Source organism: Rattus rattus, chromosome 8 (genome assembly GCF_011064425.1).
Source record: "Rattus rattus isolate New Zealand chromosome 8, Rrattus_CSIRO_v1, whole genome shotgun sequence".
NCBI lineage: Eukaryota > Metazoa > Chordata > Mammalia > Rodentia > Muridae > Rattus > Rattus rattus.
Genome location: NC_046161.1, coordinates 26,895,903 through 26,917,653, shown reverse-complemented (window position 1 = coordinate 26,917,653; position 21,751 = coordinate 26,895,903). Strand labels below are relative to the sequence as shown.

At 43.5% G+C, this 21,751-nt stretch overlaps 1 protein-coding gene across 4 annotated transcripts in view; it reads left to right on the top strand.

Moving 5' to 3' along the window:
* The window catches only part of Aplp2 (amyloid beta precursor like protein 2), a 61,163-nt gene that overhangs the window by 25,825 nt on the left and 13,587 nt on the right, over positions 1–21,751 (top strand). For 2 of the 4 annotated variants that reach the window (XM_032911157.1, XM_032911158.1), the window contains exons 2-9: positions 5,661–5,834; positions 6,608–6,731; positions 13,154–13,266; positions 14,539–14,729; positions 15,924–16,144; positions 17,086–17,253; positions 19,891–20,021; positions 21,103–21,177. In XM_032911157.1, the coding sequence (XP_032767048.1) occupies positions 5,661–5,834; positions 6,608–6,731; positions 13,154–13,266; positions 14,539–14,729; positions 15,924–16,144; positions 17,086–17,253; positions 19,891–20,021; positions 21,103–21,177 (1,197 nt within the window). The remainder of the gene's footprint in view (positions 1–5,660; positions 5,835–6,607; positions 6,732–13,153; positions 13,267–14,538; positions 14,730–15,923; positions 16,145–17,085; positions 17,254–19,890; positions 20,022–21,102; positions 21,178–21,751) is intronic. The other 2 variants (XM_032911161.1, XM_032911159.1) reach the window with 1 other exon arrangement.

Here is a 21,751-nt window from a genome sequence, read left to right as displayed (position 1 = left end):
TAATCATTACTGGTTGTCTGATCTACAAGTGTGTGTTTTCCTTCCCTCACTCCTTTTACTCCCCATCCTGTTTTTTGAGGTAGGGTCTAACTGTGTTGCCCACTTTTGCCTCAAGCTTTTGGACTCAGACCACCCCAGGGTTCCCAGGAGCTGCGATATACTTGACACCTGACTCAGCTTGTCTTCTTTTTGACAGATTAGATTTCTAAAATTGAAACTATGCCCTCCAGAATGGGATCTAGGCAGTTTGATCAAGATTAAAACAAACCACTTGGTTGTTTTGGTGGTGCTGGGATCTAACCCACTGGTTGCACATGCTGATTAGGTGCTGTTTTGATGAGTTACATCAACTCTCCAATAGTTTTACTTTGAGTGTTTTAGGCCTTAAGTAGAAGTTGACAAGCCTGCAGAATTCTCTTATGCCCAGCCGTGGGGTTTATCTTACATAACCCATAGATGGAGTACAGGAGCTTGTGTTGTTGGCATAGCTTACACAAATGATTGCCCCGGTTTCCCCCACCAGTGGCCTTTTCCTGTTCCAGCATCCTGCTCGAGCTCCCACACTGCACTCATTTGCTGTTGGGGCCTGATCTTTCCTGCTTTGTAACAGTTCTGGTTTCTTTTCCCTGACCCGTTTCCTTAATGTTTAGCTGCTGGTGAGATTCACACTAGTGTCTGGTAGTGTTCCCACTATTAATTGTCCTTTTGTCCACTCTAATTGTCTTAGCCACTGCCTGAGAAAGATTTTCCCCTTGCTCATTATTTTTTTAGATTTGCATACAATATACTTTTATTACATCCTTTCTCTTCCCCAGCTCTTTCCAGATTTATCCCCAACCCAACTTCATGTTTTTTCTCCTGAATTTTGAACTGTGCTAAGAACAGAATGTATTTCACTTTCTTTTGATAAGAATATCTTTGGTGAAAAGTTTGTGGACATATATTTAAATCGTTATATTTATATTTAGTGATTGGGTTTTGCTGGCTGTCTTGGAACTCTGTGTAGATCAGGCTGGTCTCAAATTCAGATCTGACTATCTCTCCACCACTGCCTGGTGATCATGAAGGTTTGTTTATTCAATGCTTGGAGAGGAATGAAACAGTATCTTCAGATTTTACTATTTTTTCTTTTTGAAAAGGGTATAAGAACATTCGAATGAGTGTCTTTTATCACTAGTCTGTAAGCCTAGCTAGATGCTGTAGAGATCGGCTTCACTGTGGGAACTGAGCTGTTGGCTGGAACTGGCTGGAAAATGGTGGAGTGTATCACTAAGCATTGCCTTTCCATCTAAGGAAACCTCACTTCCACAGCTGCAGGAGAAAGCCTTGCTACCAGTTCAGTAGGCTCTTTATCAAACTGTAAGGCCAGGTTTGATTTGGGGGCAGTAGTTTCAGTGAGGAAAGAATTAACATCACCAGCTTTGAGGTTGGAGAGCTGCCTTGGTCCCAGCAGCTTTGAGAAGGAGACAGTTTATGAAGTCCATCCAGGGATTGGGCTCATGAAGTGATTTAAGAACAGACTTGTTGGGGCTGGGGATTTGGCTCAGTGGTTAGAGAGCTTACCTAGGCGCTAAGGCCCTGGGTTCGGTCCCCAGCTCGAAAAAAAGAACCAAAAAAAAAAAAAAAAAAAAAAGAACAGACTTGTTAGGGGTTTGGGGATTTAGCTCAGTGGTAGAGCGCTTACCTAGCAATCGCAAGGCCCTGGGTTCGGTCCTCAGCTCCAAAAAACCCAAAAACAAAACAAACAAACAAACAAACCAAAAACCAGATTTTTTGCAGGCCCAGACTTCTGTTTCAAATATTGGCTGAAAATGCTTCAAACTTCTTCAGAGTGTTAGGAGCACTGTCTACTAAGTTGAATTCCTTTCCTTAGATAGCTGAATTTTTGCTGAGCCAAATTAATAAAATGGGATTTCTTCTTAAGGATGAATTATTAAGTAAGTGGAGGCCCTGGCTAGGAAAGCAGTTGATGCAGTTTGTTTTCGAAGCCTTGAAAGCGCTGCCGTGTGCATAGATTACAGGGACTGGCTTAAGTGCCAGTGTGTGGGCGGGGGCATTAATTTTCTTTCACAGAGGATTCCAAGTTCACAGGATATCAGAGTGCTGACTTGGCAGTGAAGTCCCATTTGTAACATGTTAGTTTAGGAAGTGGATTGATTTATATGTTGAAGTAATGGGTCAAGGCGCTGTCGGTGCTTAAGAAAATGGAGAGCACATTAAATAAGAGCATTTCCAAGGAAAGACGTACAAACATCGCAGAACAGTGACCCTGTCACACTCTAGGTGAGGTCGGGGTATGTTTGATTAGTTGATTCCTACATGTGGCCCACAGAGGCCTTTTATATTTCAGAGGATACTGTCTTGAGAGTCTCTCATGACCACAAGGATTAATCTTTCTGAACTCAGAAGTGAATCACTGTATCCTATTAGCTGTCTGGATTGATTCCAGTTACTCTCTTTTCTTGGTGGTAACTGATGTGAGATCTGGCTGTTTTGCTCTCCTTCCTGTTGCTTTAACCTCTGATACTTTAGACTCTTTAGGGAAGATAACACTGACCATCTCACTGCAGAAATCAAATGCACTTACACTGATGTATTGACCTCTGCGGTTGACCCGTTAACTGAGCATTTATACAGTTGAAACTCTTGTGGTCTTTTAGCCAGCAACCATAATGAGTAACATGTGGAACATAGTCTTGGCTGATAAATGCACTAGAATCGACCATTTCAGTGTTGTGGCTCAGTGAGCACATACAACTAATCAACATTTCTTATCCCTGTTCATTCTGAGGACTTAAGGGTCAAACGCGTCCCCTCTCTGTCCAGTCTCCCATATAATTAGATGTGGTACCCTGTACTGGCAGGTTTTGTGTGTCAGCCTGACACAGCTGGAGTTATCACAGAGAAAGGAGCCTCCCTTGAGGAACCGTTTCCATGAGATCCAGCCGTAAGGCATTTCTCAATTAGTGATCAAGGGGGTCGGGGGGCATTGTGGGTGGTGCCTTCCCTGGACTGGTAATACTGGGTTCTATAAGAAAGCAAGCTGAGCAGGCCAGGGGAAAGCAAGCCAGTAAGAAACATCCTTCCATGGCTCTGCATCAGCTCCTGCTTCCTGACCTACTTGAGTTCTAGTCCTGACTTCCTTTGGTGATGAACAGCAATGTGGACAGTGTAAGCTGAATAAACCCTTTCCTCCCCAACTTGCTTCATGGTATGGGTGTTTTGCTGACATGTAAGTCTGTGTACTACATATATGTCTAGTGCTTGCAGAGGCCAGAAGATGTCCATTTCCTGAGAACTGAAGTTACAAATAGTTTTGAGCCTCTATGGGTGCTGGGAGTTGAACCTTGGTCCTTTTAACTGTTGATCCATCTCTCCAGCCCCTTGGTGTTTATTTTTTTCCCCCTATGCTTACTTTATACAGTAAGTTTTTTGTGGCATGGAAAAAGCATGTATACAGTTCAGTGTACTTCATAGTTTTAGGCATCCACTGTGGGTCCAGGAGCATAACTTCCATGGATAAAGGACTACTGTAACACTATGCTCAGATGCGTGTGTCTTCAAGGGCACATTGCTTGAGAGGTGCCGCCTTGCCTTTATTAAATATTATTTCTTGCCTATTTCTGAGCTGTTATTGACTAAAGTCTTGTCCTAAAACATAGATATTGCCAAAGAATGGCTGGAATATTTTTTATGCAGAATGAGATAAATTTGTGTATGAAATCCGTCCATCCCTTTCTTTTCTATTTGAAAAAGTTAGGATCTTGCTTGCTTTGTGGAGCAGACTGGTTCCAAACTCATGGACTTCTGCCTCAGCCTTTTGATGGACTAGAACAATAGACACATGCATAACTTATGAAATCCTTTTTTTGTGTTCTGTTTCCATGACTGAGGCTGCCACTACTGAATATTGCAAACTTTGTTAAACATTGTTGTGTTATTATGCTATAATGAAGTGCCTGAGAAAATCAGCTTTCAACAAAGAAATGAGTATACTGCCTTCAGGTTTGGCGGCCTCAGTTCATGCTCTGTTTTGCTAGTCCTGTGACTTTTGAGCATCATGGTATGAATGAATATATGAGAGAAAATGTGGTGTTCCAATATTCCCTTCAGAGAATACTGCAAATAATGTAACTCAATGCCTTTTCTATTCTCCACCTCTCATCTATCACCTGTCTTACTGTTTTCTTTCTATGATCGTGAGTCTCTTCTTACTCAACACCACCACTATTCGGTTGGACCACACACTTCTAGCACTCTGAGCCCTTCCCTTGCTTACTTACAGTCCACTTTTACTCTGTGACCAGCACAGAGACATTGGGAACTAGAGCTCTATGTTTAAATCTCTCAACTCGTCAGTGATGAAGGCTTGAGACTTGGCTCTGCTGCTTCCTTCCATAGCTCTCCACTCTAACTGACGAGGTCACATTCTTCCTGACAATGTTCTCTCAGCACTGTTATTTTCCTCTTTAGGACTGGGAATGTTTTAGTGAGTTTTGAGTTGACACTAGATGGAGTTTTGAGGAAGTATAGTCATTAGATTTAGTTGTTTGATGGAGACGTTTTGTTGTAGGAGGGAATTAAAGAAATTATTTGGAGTTTTAGCTGTTCTCTGCTGTCATGATCTGCATGTGAGGGAATGAGCAGCTTGTATTAGACTAGATGGTGGTCAGCTTCTGGATATCCCGAGTGCTCAGTAGCGGTTAGACTTCCCATTTCACTTCATATACATACCCAAAAGTCGTTTAAATTCTGGCATACTTTCTGCAGGACGGGTTTGTTTATGTAAAGTACCACAGGCTAATTATCTCAACCACTCAGAAAGATGAGACGCGAAGAATTCAAGACCCGCTTGGGCAGAGTGAGTTTCAAGACAAGCCTCAGTAACTTAGCAAGATGCTATCTCAAAGTAAAAAATGTAAAAAGAGGCACAGATATAGCTCAGTGGTATAGCACAGGTATAGCTCTCAGGCCTAGGGTGCATGAGACCCTAGATTGACTCTCCAGTGCCAGAGTGGGGTAAAGACAAAAAGTAAATATCTGAGATTATAAAATATTTTTTAAAAGAGACCCCCTCCCCCAATTGATACTGAGCTATACTTATTCTACCAAATCGAGCTTGAGCCAGGCCACTAGAGGCACTGGTTAGACATGGCTGTCTCGATTTTCAGATGCTCTAATTTAGAGACACTTGTTACGGATCTCATATGTCAGTCAGTATAAAACTGTTCATATTTAGGGAAGTACAAAGTTGAATTTTCTTTTATTTGTTTGGAAATGCTTGCTTTCAAACTTGACAGAACTTCAATTCCATGTAGTTTTTGGTAGTTCTTTTGTGTCCCCCGTCCCCTCAGGTGGGTGGCAGTTGAATGGATGAAAGGTTCTTGACATACATGGAAGTCATTTCTCTTTCCATCCTGTAGGTCCTGGGGATCAAGCTCAGTCGTCAGGCTGGCAATAAGTGCCTGATAACCGGTCTTGCCAGCTTGGTTGACCCCCCACCCCACCCCCACATCAGAATATTCCTACAGGATTCTTTAGCACCTTCCAACTGTACTGAGTAATCTAGTTGTGAGGTAATGGATCCTGTGTGAGTCCTTAAATGGCTGCCTTTGCAGATCTTTTGCATATATCTGAAGCCTCTGGTTTGTCTTTGATAGGCTCTCGCAGCCAATGCTGGAACAGGCTTTGCGGTTGCTGAACCTCAGATTGCCATGTTCTGTGGGAAGCTGAACATGCATGTGAACATTCAGACTGGGAAGTGGGAGCCTGACCCAACCGGCACCAAGAGCTGCCTGGGGACAAAGGAGGAAGTTCTTCAGTACTGCCAGGAGGTAAGAGTGTTGCCAGGACGCTCCCCCTCGCCCCCTTTTCTGTGTCAGGGTTGTATGTGTTCACCTGCCCAAGACCCAGTGCTAACAACTGGGGCTCTAGCCCCCTTTCTTCTAAGTATGGTTCCATCTACTGATTTAGATTGGGCAGAGGTTTTGCTTCTTGACAGCCGCCTGGTCAGATTAGTTTTGGGTTGAAAGCCTGCTGCATTTATCTTACATTTAGATTACATTTTTAAATATAATCTATGGGAGGAGTCAGAAATAAAAGCTATCAAAAGGAAACTAGCCTTCGTTGTATCTGCTTGCACTGGAACTGGAGAGAGCAGGTGCAGCGTCCACAGGCACAGTGATGATGGTGAATTTGCAGATCTGTGTGACCTGCAGAAATGCTCAGGGAACAAATGCATCATTGGTGCCAAGGGACCCCATGTCCATCCAGATGAATATGGTGAAGTTGACAAGGTCACAGGCAGGTTTAGTGACCAGTTTAAAAACCTGTGCTATCACAAGACAGGCAAGTCAGATGATTCTGTTCTCCAGTTGGCTAAGGCTGATGATGACGTCTCAAAAAAACTTTTTGGAGGCATTTCATTTATATCTGTTATAAAAGTGAGAAAAGTAGTAGTTCAGTATATTTTTACTCTGTCGTTAGAACACGGAATAGTGTAGTAGAACTTGAGGTCGATGTAGCCAATGGGTGGTCTCGGAGGTACTTGTCCATCTGCGGGCAGGTTTATTGTGTGGATTTTGTTATTTTTGTTGTTCTTAAACAGATATATCCAGAGCTGCAGATCACAAATGTGATGGAAGCAAACCAGCCAGTCAATATTGATAGTTGGTGCCGAAGGGACAAAAAACAGTGCAGGAGTCACATTGTTATACCATTCAAGTGTCTTGGTAAGTGCTTTCGGTTGCCTTTTAGAAGTGTTCCTCCCTACTCCTTGACCATTGCTCTTGGATCCCAGTAAAGTATCTGCATCTGTTAAAGTTAGTGGAGGAGTTTTTCCCATGGGTTCTTGTTGCTTCCTTGTGTAGGTGGAAGACTTTGTCTCTGACACTGCATGCCTTCCCATTGTGGACCTCTTTTTGCCTCTAGAGGATGAGCCTTTCCCAGGACACCAACGCAATGCAGATTTGCCCTTAACATTAACATTTGAAATCAGTATTAAGAAAGATAGTTGAGGTGTAGCACTTGAGAAAGCAGCCAAGAAAAAGGGTCCTCTGTTCCTGCAGTTCATCTTGTTCACATTTGCACTGTTAGTCAGATCAGGCAATGTGTAGTTCGCAGGAGAGGGAACATGTGACCAGGTGCCAGGGCCAGTTGCTCTGTGGACCCGCCATTCTCAAGGGCTGGGGCTTTACCGCCAAGTGTTGTCATTCAGTCACTGGTGAGATAGCATTTAGTGCTAGCTTGAACAAAGCTGTGAGTGACAGTGTGTTCCTCAGAAATAGGGTTGTTACTTAGTGAATGTAGTCTTTTTAACCCTTTGTTGTCTGACATGTGAATGGTTAACTCACAGTATTATACATAGTCTGGGTGATTCAAGAACAGATTGGGTCTCAGATACTAGTAAGGGTAAAACAACTGTGCTTGGCCCAGTCGTATTAACACAGGTAAGGCACTAACACTGACATCTGAGGAGATCTTTAGATCTAATTTGAGCCATCTATTAAATTTATTCCTCTCCCTCCCTCCACCAAAACTTCCCCTTAAATACAGACATCAGCAAAAATGGAGTATGCTGCTTTTATTAGGCTCACAGGTAGTGAGAAAGTATTGCCAAGAGAAGACTTAGACCCAAGCAGTGCTTGTGTGGCTGTCAGCATTCCTCAGCAGAAAGAAGGGACATTGTGTATGCTTAGCTATCTCCCTTAGATCTGGACACCTTGCTATGGAGTCTGGAGTATGCTAAAACATTTGTATGATGTGGTTTAAGGGTGGTCTTCCTTTCCATTTCGTTCTGAGAAACTCACCCACAAATTTCTCAGACTGCAACTGGAACAACACTTGATGTGTTTCTAGCTTCAGGGTGTTTTGTTTTGTTTTTGTTTTTTTGGTGTAGCCCTGGCTTTTCCAGCTTGGTCTAGAACTCAAGAGATCCTCCTCCCTTACAAGCTATGGGTTTAAGTGCTTGCGCCACCACTGCCTAGCTTAGTTTGATTGTTCTCGAGTCTTTCAACAACCTTCTGTCTTCATGACTTTTTTTAATGGTTTCTGTGATTAAAAAGTAAGTCCCATGAACGTCACCAGAGGTAAAGTGGTAGCGTTTGACCCGAGTGCATTGTCCAGCGCCCAGCATGTACTAAGGTGATAAGCCCTGATAGTAAGCTGCTATTGGACCTAACTACGTATCTTCACAAGCTATGCTGGTTTAGTGGTTTGATCAAGCAAGCAAAGAAACAAACCAACCATTCAGGCACCCAGAGTACTGAGAACCAGAAAATGTGAATTTCTGCCTTATATCTCCTTTTTGTCACTTCTTGTCTGAACTGTGACCCCATCCTTCATGCATGTTTCTCAGTCATGTTCACAGTTTGTTGCCATTAGTGATATAAGATGATCAAATTATGTCTTAGCATAAAATTCTGTTTTTTGACCATGGGAGCTGTAGTGTGTGGGAAGAACCCACTCCCAAAAGTTGTCTTCTCACTGCCACACACATTCCCTCTCTCTCTCTCTCTCTCTCTCTCTCTCTCTCTCTCTCTCTCTCTCTCTCTCTCTCACACACACACACTCTGTCTGTAAGTCTCTCTGTCACACTGTCTCTCTCTCTCTCTCTCACACACACACACTCTCTCTCTCTCTCTCTCTCTCTCTCTCTCACTCTCTCTCTCTCTCTCTCTCTCTCTCTCTCTCTCTCTCTCTCTCTCTCTCTCTCTCTCTCTCTCTCTCTCACACACACTCTCTCTCTCTCTCTCTCTCACACACACACACTCTCTCTCTCTCACACTCTCACTCTCTCTCTCTCTCTCTCTCTCTCTCTCTCTCTCTCTCTCTCTCTCTCCACACACAACATAATAAACACATGCATGTGTTTTGAAAAGCTACACCACCGTGCTCTTGGGAGGCAGAGGCAGGAGTGTCAGGAAAGCCTTATCTTTCTTGCGTTCTAGGACAGCTAGGACTACATGGAGAGACCCAGTCTCAAAACAAACAAAACTCCCCCAGACTTCTGCCTAGTAAACCAGAAAGAGATGGCAGAATGAATGAAAAGTAGCTATATATTTTATTAGGTGCCTCTGCTAATTGGTTTGGATGTCCTAGAGTTCTTAGTTTCATTTTTCTTTTAAGATTTAACTTTTAATTAGGGGTGAGAGTAATGTACACACGAATGCGGTGCCAGTGGAAGTCAGAGTCCTCAGAGCTGAGTGGCTGGTGATTGTGAGCCTGGAGCTGGGAGCTGGGAGCTGAGCTCAGGTCCTGTAAGACAAATCTACACTCTTGACCATCTCTCCAGCACAACTCTCTTCCCTCCTTCCCCTGTTCAATGTGAATGGGTGTTCTGCCTGGGTGCAGGTGTGCACCACATTTGTGCCTGGTTCCTCCCTCAGAAGCCAGGGAGGGCATCAGACTTCCTTGAACTGACGTTAAAGTGAGTTGTGAGCCACTGAGTGGGTCCTGAGAGTTGACTGAGTCCTGGAAAGTACCAAGTCATCCCCACAGCCTTTCAGCTTTCAGCCCCCTCTCCCACTTTGTTTTATTGTTGCTGTTGTGTGGATTTGAAAGTTGAGTGTGTGTCTGGGTTCATGCAGTGCCCTACACAGGATAGAGGTGTCTACTGTCTGCTCTACCTGCTGTGTGTGTTTTCTGATTACTGGTTTCTCTAGGTTAAGAAAAAGAATGATATTTTCTTCCTTCGTTTTTGTTTTGTTTCCTTTTCAGGGTGTATTTGCCTAGGCTACCCTCAAACTTGGTATGTAACCAGGGATGAACTTCTGATCTTTTGCTCCCAGCTCCTTTGTTCTGGGATCATGGGCATGTGCCATATACCTGGTTTTTCTTCTCTCACCCCCATTCCCCCATAATAGAGGCTGAACCTAGGGTTTCTTGCATGCTGAACGAATATTTTATTAATTGATCTATATCTCTGGTGCCAAGAACAATATCTTGATCACAAATTGAAGGTGAGCTGCTAGCAGGATTTGTGTCAGGTCTAATGTTGTAATGTCTATAGATACCTGTTCACTGCATCTCTAATCTGCCAACCAGTGTGACTCCTCTAGATGGTACATGGTACATTTAGTTAAAAGATGCAGTTCAGACTTCCCCTCCCTCACAAATAGCCTTTGGTATCTGTGACATTATAAATAGGATTGGAACAGTAAGACTCAGGCTATCTGTGGGGATGTTTAGTCATCTCTGATATTATATGTGCATTGTTACAGGTGTTCCTTGGCCAGCCTGGTAGCCTTTGGATTTACTGTAGCCACTAAACATTCTCTCTTGCCAGAACGGGTCCTTATGCAAGGTTAACGGTTCTATAGTGAGTCAGCCCCACAGGGCCATGTTAACCTCAGAGATGTCACCAATGGATCTACAGGTCTCAGAGATGTCACCAATGGAAAGACAGGTCTCATTCTGCTGTTTTTCTGCCACCTGACTATGGCTTCCAGGAGCCCCCTTTTACTTGCAGCAGACAGTATGTCTGCTGTAGATTTATTGCCTGTGTAGCAGTGTTGGGGACTTACCCAAGTGATTGACAGCCTTTGCTGTTATAAGAGATTTCTGCACCTCCAGAAAGGGTTTGAAACCTGGAAGACACCAGTTGTTTGACTGGACTGAGGTGGTGAGGAAAACTGAGTGGGAGGTAACTCAGAGCTGCAACTTAACTGAATCAGGGCAGGTTCTGTTCATGATCTGTGCATTGGGCATCCCAACCAGTGCATTTCTGTGCTTGTACGAGTTTAGGAGATTGTATGCTGCTGTACTGTACTGAAAGCGGTAAACTGAGCATTGTTACAAACTAGACATAAACTTCAAGTACGACAAAGCATTTCAGTGTTTGTAAACCTTGACCAGTGATGGTCTGCTTAGGTAAGTTTCCCTGCAGTCTTCTAGCAGATGCTAAGAAAGACTAGGAGCAGTGAATGATAGAGCTGATGCTGAAATGCAGATGCTCTTCTCCAAGTTCACTGTGTGGAAAGTTTATTTTATTGTTTTAATAAAAGGAGCTTGCAATAGAGGGCAGAAGTAAAAATGGTCAACTCCAGTTTCTGTAGTCAGCCATAATGAACATTTTGTTATATAAATGCCAAGTTTTCTTCCAATGCATGCATATATATATATATATATATATATATATATATATATATATATAGAGAGAGAGAGAGAGAGAGAGAGATGCCTAAATATCTTTTTTTTTCTGAATGCTAAGATTGCATAGACTTGGGCTGGGGATTTAGACTTTTACCTAGGAAGCCTTGGTTCGTCCCCAGCTAAAAAAAAACAAAAAAAAAAAAAAAAAAAAAATTGCATAGACTTTTTAATTGACCTTGGCAGCTATTATATGCTACTTTTTAGGGCTATGCGTGTCATTGCCTGAGACAGGCCTGGCCTTAAGTTAGTCAACTTGCAGTAAGAGTGACCAGGAATACAGGGGTAAGCTTCTTTGCTTTTGTTTAATGATACAGTTTTGTTCTGTTGAGACAGGTGTCGCTGTAGCCCTGGCCACCACCACCCAGAACCCAGTGCTAGGATTACAGATGCATGCTGCTATGTCCAACAGTTGCTTATTGATTGTTAAAAATTTTGTTAAGCCGTGGTAAAACATCCGTATTAAATACAGCTGTATTTCTTATGATGTTAGTATTCTAACGTGTAGGTACCAGCATTTAATTCATTCCTTGATGACTCTCCTATTTTTATATTAATAACATGGCCAGTGTTAACAACACTTTTATTTATTACTTAGGGCAGAATTTTTAAGTTGGAATTACTGAGTCAATTTAGTTTTTTTGTTTGTTTCCTTTTTTCATTTTTAAGAATTTAGTTTGCAGTAGGGCTCATAACTTTGATCCCAGAATTCAGGAGGCAGAGGCAGGTGGATTACTATAAGTTCATTATACACTTTGGTTGCTAATTACTTGAAAATAAGTTGGGACATTGAAACAGCTCACTTACTTACTTCTTCCTTCCTTTCTTTCTTTCTTTCTTTCTTTCTTTCTTTCTTTCTTTCTTTCTTTCTTTCTTTCCATATCTGTCTGTCTGTCTATCTTTATTCTATGTAAAACACTGTAGCTGTCTTCAGACACACCAGAAGAGGGCATCAGATCTCCTTACAGATGGTTGTGAGCCACCATGTGGTTGCTGGGATTTGAACTCAGGACCTCTAGAAGAGCAGTCAGTGCTCTTAACCACTGAGCCATCTCTCCAGCCCCAACAACTCACTTCTAAACAACTTAAACTTGCTTCTAAAACAGGAGCAATCTACGGTATAATGGTAATACAGTCACTACACTTCCCTAAATGTTAAATTAATCTTTATAGGTTTTCTTTTTCAAACAAGAAGCACACATTGTATTTGACCAGGAGAGTTTCTCAGCCTTTGAAATCTCGACTGACAATATATTTTGAGTTCAGACCATTTGTTTAATAAACTGTTCCTGGGGGCTAGAAAGACGGTTCACACAGCAGTTAAGAACACTTGCTACACTTGATAGAAGACCAGAATTTGGTTCCCAATACCCATGTCAGGTAACTCAAACTTGCCTGTAACTCTAGTTCCAGGGGTCTGTGCTAACCCGCACCTTTGTGCATATAAATATACTCATACACATACATTAAAATGATCTTTGAATGTAGAATATCTCGGAGCTTGGATTTGTTTTGTTAGGATCACATTCAAATAATTAATTCTGGCAGGCCTGCTGTAGATGATGCTGATAGACTCTCAGAGTATTGCATCAGCGTGTCCTGAGTTGGAATAGTATCTGGTCACTAAGTTTCAGTAGTTTCCCACCAAAAAGATTCCTTGCTTTTTTTGTGATTAATCATCCATTTAAAATTTTATCTATCAGTTGTTCTAATAGTTTTGTGAAGAAAGGTTTAGCACACTGGTCATGAGGTGTGTCACTTGAGGTGGTCATGGAAGGGGATCCTGTCACATCTCCCAGAAACGTACTGCAGTAGTTCCCACACAGGGTTGTAGCCAGGAAGTGTTTCTGGCAAAGCTGCAGGTGGGGTGAGTTGTTCTGGTGCTTAGGAATGCCTGGCTGTGCAGCTATCTGCAAACAGTAATCCGGAGATCTAAACTCAAGGCTGTCTTCACCCTGGATCACAACCAGGTTTGCTTCTGACAAAGGCCTTTTGTTTCTCCCAGTGGGTGAATTTGTAAGTGATGTTCTGCTAGTTCCAGAAAACTGCCAGTTTTTCCACCAAGAGAGGATGGAGGTGTGTGAGAAGCATCAGCGTTGGCACACGGTCGTCAAGGAGGTAAGAGCTCGCCTTGTGTGGGGCAGGCAGTCCCCAGGGGTCAGAAGAGGAGCATTCCTTTCCACCAGCACCAGGGCATTCTTTTACATTTTCTTTTTAAACCGTGTAGCTCTAACTGGCCTGGTACTTGATATATAGCTCAGGCTGTCCTGGAACTCATCACAATCCTCCAGCTTTAGCCGCCTCCTGCTGTAATTAAGAGGGGTGTGTGCCACCACACCTAGATATTTCAGTGTTAAATCACAAATACCTAGAAGGAGGCCAGAGAGAGGGCTCAGCGGTTACGTGTGCTTGCTGCCCTCTCAGAGGACCTGAGTTAGGTTCCGGCCCCCACATTGCGTGACATACAACCACCTGTAGTTCCAGGTCTTTGGATCTCATGCTCTCATTTGGCATCCACAGGCACCTGTATATATGTGGCAGACACATAGATACAGATAATGAAAAGATACTTGGGAGAAGACCAGCTATGTTTGTACACAGGTACAACAGGGCAAGCGTGGTTTCTAGAGTTAAAACAGTTAGGGAGCTAAGGATATAAAGTCATAGCCCTACAGAACATGTTTGAAGCCTTGGACTCAGTCTATTCCTAGCACTGTCACAAAAGGAACAGGAAATACTTCAGTGGTGTTTCCTCCATTTGGGCTAGGATATAGCCCATTACAAGAGCAATTCTCTAGTATATGCAAGCCTTGGTGGGTTTAATCCCCAACACCACAGAATGGGGTAGGAGGTGTTAAAGACAGTTGAATCAAGGATCACGAATGTCGTCAGTAGAGCTTCCAAGAAGGCATCCCAGCTCCTCAGTGCAGAGCTAGCCAACTCCAGAAAACCTAGGTGTGCACATTCACACAAGCTTAGCAGAGCAAGTTTGGATGCAATTTCATTCTTCTGATAGGGAGGAACACCCTTTCTTATGCTGATCCTTCAGTTAGATTAGTCTTCCAGTAATTTGTCTTTAGTCAGACTCTTGAGTAGTGTCTTATCTCGGAGTAATGGCCTTGGATAGCTTTAACCTGTTAATTCCTGAAACTCTTTAAATTGTTCGTTAGATCTTAAGTTTGGTCTTTCAGTTGTTTTTGTCTAAGATGAAATTATACATTAAGAAAAACTTCTTAAAATAATAGTACGATAATTTTTTGACAGAACAGTTAATGTGTCCAGAAGAGAATGCATTACCACTTAAGTGTTCTGATAAAGATTTCTTTTGGATAAGCTAGGGCTTGAGGGAGCTATGAACATGTCCTGATGTGATGTGTGCATTTCTTGTAGGCATGTCTGACTGAGGGGATGACCTTATATAGCTATGGCATGCTGCTGCCCTGTGGGGTAGACCAGTTCCATGGCACTGAGTATGTGTGCTGCCCTCAGACAAAGGTTGTTGACTCTGACTCCACTATGTCCAAAGAAGAGGAGGAAGAAGAGGAAGAGGATGAAGACGAAGACTATGCTCTTGATAAAAGGTTTGATAATTTGTTTAAAGTGTTGGATTCATTTTTTCTGGTTTTCTTTGATTTGTGAAATAGGGGTCTCACTTTGTAGCCTTTGTTGGCCTGTCCAGACCAGGCTGGTCTTGGCCTAGAGATCTGCCTGCCTTTGTCTCCAGAGTTCTGGGACTACAGTTTTATGACACCACAGCAGGCCCGGTTTTTAGCCTTTCTGTAAAAGTGGCTGTTGGTCCCTCATTGCTGAATAAGGTAAGGTCAGTGTCTTAGATAGGTCTCTTTTCTGTTTTTCTTTTCTTTATTTTCTGAATACAAAGAAACATTTATTGGTATTGAATGTGCTGCAAGGAATAGCAGACTGGGAAGTTAGGTCTCTACTGCTGTGATCAAACAGTAACCAAAACCAGTCTGGGGAGGAAAGGGTTCATTTCACCTCACAGCTTCCAGTCCTCCATGAAGACAGGGGAGGACCTGGATGGGGACTGCAAGATCATGAAGGAGTGCTGCTTACTGGCTTGCTCAGTGTACTTTCACATGTACCCCAGCACCCCCTGTCTAGGGTGACAACCACCCACAGTGGACGAGGGCCTTTGAAATCAATCATTAAGAGAATGCCATATAGACTTGCCTATGAGCAAGCTTGATAGAGGCATTTTATCGGCTGACTTTTCTCAGAGAAAGCTTATGTCAGGTGACAAAACCCAACCACCAGGACAGGAGTGTCTCCTTGTGCTGAATGTCATCTAGTTTTTTATTTTAGTCATAACTGAATATATGAAAACCTGTGGCTTTTTTCTTTCCATCAGTTTGGACCACATCATTTTTTAATTACTTATTATTTTACATATATGTGTTTTGTCTGTATACATGTATGTGCCTTATGTGTATGCCTATGCTCTTGAAGTCTGAAGAGGGCACAGGATGATCCCTTGGGGCTAGAGGTGGTTGTGAACCTCCATGTAAGTGCTGGTGATTGAACCTAGGTCCTCTGCAAGAGCATTCAGAGCTCTTAACCAGCATGCAGCACCTAGGCCACTTTATTTTTCACAGGTTAATGCAGTGCTGTATTGACATAGAGCTGTGCTGAGGGCTTTGATGTTACAGTTACACGTGAGATGGACTTATTTCCTGCTTCTGTTTCTATGTTTCAGGGAATCATGATTTGTGCATAAAAATTGCTACTAACTTTGCTTTTTGGCATATGGTCCCTAGTGAATTTCCTACCGAAGCAGATCTGGAAGACTTCACAGAAGCAGCTGCAGATGAGGACGAGGATGAGGAGGAAGAGGAGGAGGAGGAAGGGGAGGAAGTGGTGGAAGACCGTGATTACTACTATGACTCCTTTAAAGGAGATGATTACAATGAGGAGAACCCAACTGAACCCAGCAGCGATGGCACCATCTCAGACAAGGAGATTGCTCACGATGTTAAAGGTAACGCAGTGTAAAGCCATGGCTTTAAGATCCACATGCGTCTTTACCTGGCGCTTGTATTGCGTTCATCACTCAGCATGGGTAAGTCTCAGAAGGTGAAGCAGTGTCGGCACCGTCAGGAAGACAGACTCCCGTGTGGCAGTGGAGCTGTCAGCATGAGCGGAGCCAGAAAGCGGGGTTTGGCATCTGAGAGTCGCACTGGGAAGTAAGCAGCAGCCTGGCTCCAGGCTCCCCCACAGCCAGCTACGATGTGCTGTCCTCCCAGCGCGCTTCCCACTTCAGTGCTGCTCAGGGACCAGCTCTCTAGAGCGGAGCGACTGCTTGGTTTTCTTTCCCCATGTGTGTTCCTGTCTATAGTCTACCCTTGTCAGGCATGTCTAGTGGGTAAGATGAAGTTGAAAAGGAAGAGGCTACGATAGTTTAGAGCCATTACATACAGCTGATTGTATGTTTGAAAGTGTGTCAGACCCGAAGAATTAGTAAGCACTCAGCTGGAGGGAAATTGTTGACTGGTGTAGAAGTGCGCGATGTATTTGGAGATTTTGACAGTGGAAACCTGGTCTTTTGCAGGGACTTTAGCCCCTGCTGCAGGTATTTAAATGGTCCTCCTTCTCACATTGACTCCTTTGATCCTAGGAGCCATCAAAACAAACAAGGAGGGCACCTGTCACCACTGCACAGATAGATCACAAGTGTGAGGGTCACAGGAGATCCTTTATGTCAGCCTGTGGTACTAATCTAGACTCAGTGCAAAACCAAAAGAGTAAAGTTATCTTCCTCTCTATCACATGGAAAGCGGTCCTGCCTGCCTGTATTGGTGAGGTTGGTCAGGGCCTTCTGGGCCAGTTTTGGCTCCAGCTCTGCCCCAGCTGGCCTGGGGCACTGTGAAGCATTGCACGCACTGCCTCTGCCCTGCTGACACTCTGACCATTTTCACACAGCTGTCTGCTCCCAGGAGGCCATGACGGGGCCCTGCCGGGCCGTGATGCCTCGTTGGTACTTCGACCTCTCCAAGGGAAAGTGCGTACGCTTTATATATGGCGGCTGCGGCGGCAACAGGAACAATTTTGAGTCTGAGGATTATTGTATGGCTGTGTGTAAAACGATGAGTAAGTCCCGCCTTGTGCTGGCCCTGCACAGCAGTGCCATCCTGTCCAGCCTTCTGTCTCTCCTGGCCGTCCTCGTGACTGCATCTGTCATGTTTATGCTGACTCAGGTGTTTGCCGTCAGTCGTTTTCCCCTCATCTTTGTGCTTTCTAGACCAAGGCTTTGCTCTCCTGTTGGCAGTTGTAAGCTCAGTTTTTGGTGTCCTGTGTCCCCTGTGTGTCTACTGATGGTTGTTGGTGGTAGTATGCCCACTCAGGGTCTTGTTCTTTCTTGTGGGCCTTGGAATTCATAGGCTGTGGGGGTGGGGGATTAGTGTCTTCTGGTCAGCTGTTGTTGAGAGGTACCATAGAGCCCTTACATGATAGCACTGAGCATGCTCAAGCATGTGCCTTGGGCCTTGCCTCTTTTTCTGACTTTGACCTAACCGTTTGCTGGCTCCTGTGCTACATGCTACCTCTTAGGATACCTACCGTCAAAAGGAGTAGCAACAGGGATACTTGTGGGATTCCAGAATATTGGAACAGCTTGTTTTGTGCATTCTAGTGGGAAGAACTCTGTGCTCTAAACTTTTTGACTCAGCATTGTCGGTGTTGTGGTCACATGGGTTGTGCAGGGCTTTAGGAAGTGAGTGCATTTCTGTTTGTGTGTGATTTGGTTTCAGAGGGAGGGCAGTATTTTAGTTGCATTTGACTCCTGTTAAATAGAGGAAGTTTTTTTTTTTTTTTTTTTCTCTCTCATAGGTACTGCTTTCTTTGTTAATAAGACTTTGTCTTGTGGCATTAATTCATGTGCTAGGAAAATCCTCAGACCAGGCAGTTTGCCCTGGTTTCTGCTCTGGAACTCATTGGAATGAGTCGCTGCCTGTCCCTGATGTTTGCTGTAGCTTCGGATGGCTTTTTATTCACTGCTGTCTTCCTCTTTCCAAGGAGGTTTAAGATCTTAATCTAGTGTGGTGTACTTTTACTGCTTCCATTCCTGCTACACTAGGGAAAGGCTGTTTTTATTTAATAGTCTTGGAAAGGTAAAGAATGAGCCTTTGGAACTCCCATCCATAAAGTTTATTTAGAACAGATTTAGAGACAGGAATTTTTGTGATGTTTACTGCTTTTAAAAACGACCTAGCTAAGGACTATCAAAACATTGTATCAGGCTAATGTTTAAGGAGTTGAGGCCCTTTATTATCTCACTGAATATGGAGACACTGTTTCTGCCTAAAGTGCAGATGGTGCTTTGGAACAAGATGAAGCTTCCTGTGGGCCAGGAGAGCCCTGTTGAGGAGAAGCTCCTGTATGTGTTCTTGCAGGCCTCTGAGCTGGAGAGCCTGGAGTACCTGTGGATACCAACCAGGCTCTCTGTAATCACATCGTCTCACGGGGGCTGAGAAGAGTGGGTAGGCTGAGCTTGTCACGATTCTGACCTGAAGGTCATGTCTCTAGAAGTAAGTCTGCACAGCGCTGCGCTGTCCTTTTTAGTTTCTAGGAGTATTTAGACCCACTGTGTGCATTTTCCTAGCCCAGAGACCGAAACCATTCATGCAGCATGAAAGCCTTTACACTGCTGATGACTGTGTATAAAATAGCATAAATAGATTTGAAAAATTTCACCAAACCTTGAATAAACACTAGAAGAATATAATTTCCCAAGAAACATACTGTAATTAAGTTGATCTGAAAGCTAGATACTGAGATCCTTTTTAAGTTACAAAGAAACAAAATAACACAATTATACTTACACGGCTTAATGAAAGGAAGCAAGGAAAGCTGCGTCTAATGAATCTTGTGGAGTGGCTGGCTGATTCTAGGTCTTTGTTCTTTTGGTTTTTCTCATAGTTGCTTACCTATTCTAATGGGTTAAAACTATGCAGAGTAAACTTGCCCGCCCAGTCCATCGTGCACATAAGCACTAGCCTTGGGGGCCGTAACAGCCCACGCCTAATCAGCAGTGAGGTAAGAGGTTTCTGTTTTAATGGATCTGTGCTCCGGAGGACAACTGGAAGCATCCTCAGTCATCATCATGAGTCAAGACCACCAAGGCATCTTCATCAAATATAGAAATTTAGTTTAACTGCCATTAGTTAGCTTGTTACTGGACAGAGGTATAAGAGTCCTTCAGCGATGCTTAAACTAGTGTGGTTTGGACTTCGTCAATCTAACCTATATGCACACAACATGCACCTGAATTCGTTCCCAAAACTAAGACCCAAGCTTGCCCTAAGAGATAGGAGCCTGCTTCTTAAAAATGGACGGCACCTGTGTGGAAATGTCTCCACAAGTCTAGTTTCAACCCTGGTTTATATTCCGTACCATTAGGAATAAACAGTAGGGTGACCCGAGTTTAGGTTTTCAGATTTCCTGTTCTGAAAGGAAGGTTGTAGAAGCAGGTCTTTTTTTTGTCCAATTAATTATAGGTAAATGTCTCATGGGTGCTGTAGATGCTAGGGCTTCGGGCTGCCCTTAAATTACTGGATTATCATGGACTGACATGATCAGTGAAAGAGAAGATTGCCCGCTGCAGTCTAACGGTGGGGTGCTCTGTGCTTCTCTTACAAAGGCCCAAGACAGATGGAGTCCATCTTGTGGGTCCTGTACTTGACTGTTTACCTGACTGCTAAAGAGAATTCCCTCTGTGACTTTGTTTAGTTCCCCCGACTCCCCTGCCAACCAATGATGTGGATGTGTATTTTGAGACGTCAGCTGATGACAATGAGCACGCCCGCTTCCAGAAGGCTAAGGAGCAGTTGGAAATTCGGCATCGCAGCCGAATGGACAGGGTAAACATCACCAGTTCACGCTGTTTGTATTGTTTTCCTTTGTGGTGCTAGGGATTGGAGCCAGGACCTGGTGCACACTAGGCAAGTACTCTGTAAGTCATGCCACAAGGTTCTGGAGAGCTACCTCCTAGGTCCATGAGTCTCTTTTCTTCACCTACTGCCTCTCCTGTGATAACACTCCTTTCAGTGGCATTGCAGATTCTTCTGAACACTCTTTGGGCACTTGCTTGTTACTCTTTTTTGCTATTGCTGACTTTAAATTTTTATTTTTAAAAATCCATTTTTTGTTAAAAATTGAAGACCTGGGTTATAAAACTGTAAAATTAAATTAGATAAGTAAAACAGTTATTAATGCTTTCTAATTGCCGGGGCAAGAGTCTTAAGTCTCAGGGATGTTTCTTTACTTGGAAGCATTCTAAAAGTAGGGAGATATCATAGTTCACCCTCCAAGATCATGTTTAGCCTAACCCAGGCTGTCCTTGCCTGGGGGCTTAGCTTAGTTTGAAGATTATTTGCCTAGCATGCGTAAAGCCCTGGACTTGGTCCTAAGTGCCACGTATACCAGGTTAGAGGGACACAGCTGTTATCCCAGTACTGTGGATGAGGCAGCAGGAAGTTCAGAACTTGAAGGTCATCCTTGGCTACACTGAGAGCCTGAGGCCAGGTTGAACTATAAGACTGTCTCAGGACAGCAGTAATAATAGGGATTGCTTGCTGGACTTGTGCTCTGCCCTTGTATCCTCTACACTGGACTTATTCTTAGTGAAATGCCCATTATTTATTTTCATAACACTTCTGATAAAAGGCATTACTCTAGTTTTCAGTTTTTAAGCGAAGGGAGAATAAGCATAAAGAATAACTTGCCTAAGGTATATAACAAGAAGATAATGTATCGAGGGGATCTGGGAATGACAGAGGCCTAGAAACTTCTGAACAACAGTCTGGACTCCAGGATCATATGATATGGTTTCCTTTTGCACAATTTCCGGCATTGGATTCAGCACCCAGCAGTATTTTTAGAAAATAGGGAAGTTGTTTCGGAGGATTATTCCCTGATGAGTGTTTTTGATCTTTGTTCTAGGTAAAAAAGGAGTGGGAAGAAGCAGAACTTCAAGCCAAGAACCTCCCCAAGGCAGAGCGACAGACCCTCATTCAGGTGGGATGCTTTCTCGGGGGCAGAGGGCCGGTCTGGCCTGCTGCAAACACAGTCCAGGTCATGTAACACCTCCTCCTACAGGGACTTAAATTACAAGGAAGTCCTCTCTCCCTCCCCCTTCCCCTCCCCTTCTCCTTTCCTCCCCATTTCAGTTTCACCACTAGTATTTTTTACTTGTGGCTGAAAGAAACCAAACCCTCTCCCAGAGCACACCTAACTTGTGCAGGAAATAACCTTGGCTTAGCTGTTGGTTAATTCTGCTTTCTTGGCAAAAGCCCCTGTCACCTTGTTCATGGGCTGTGGCTTGTTTTTCAACACTACTGGATTAAAAAGAAACTGGCAGACTCATTGACAAGGCAAAAGGCAGAAACAAAGATCTTTAATGTAAACTTATCCTTTACTTCGTAAAAATGTAGCCTCAAAATCATAGCAACAGATTGTACTTCCTTCCTTAGAAGGGAGGGGTTAGCAATAGAAATAGCAATTTAGAAGACTAATTTGGTTTTGAAAAGTGAATCGTGTTATTCCTTTAACTTGTGAGTGGGGGCCAGTTTTAAGAATTGAACAAAACCTC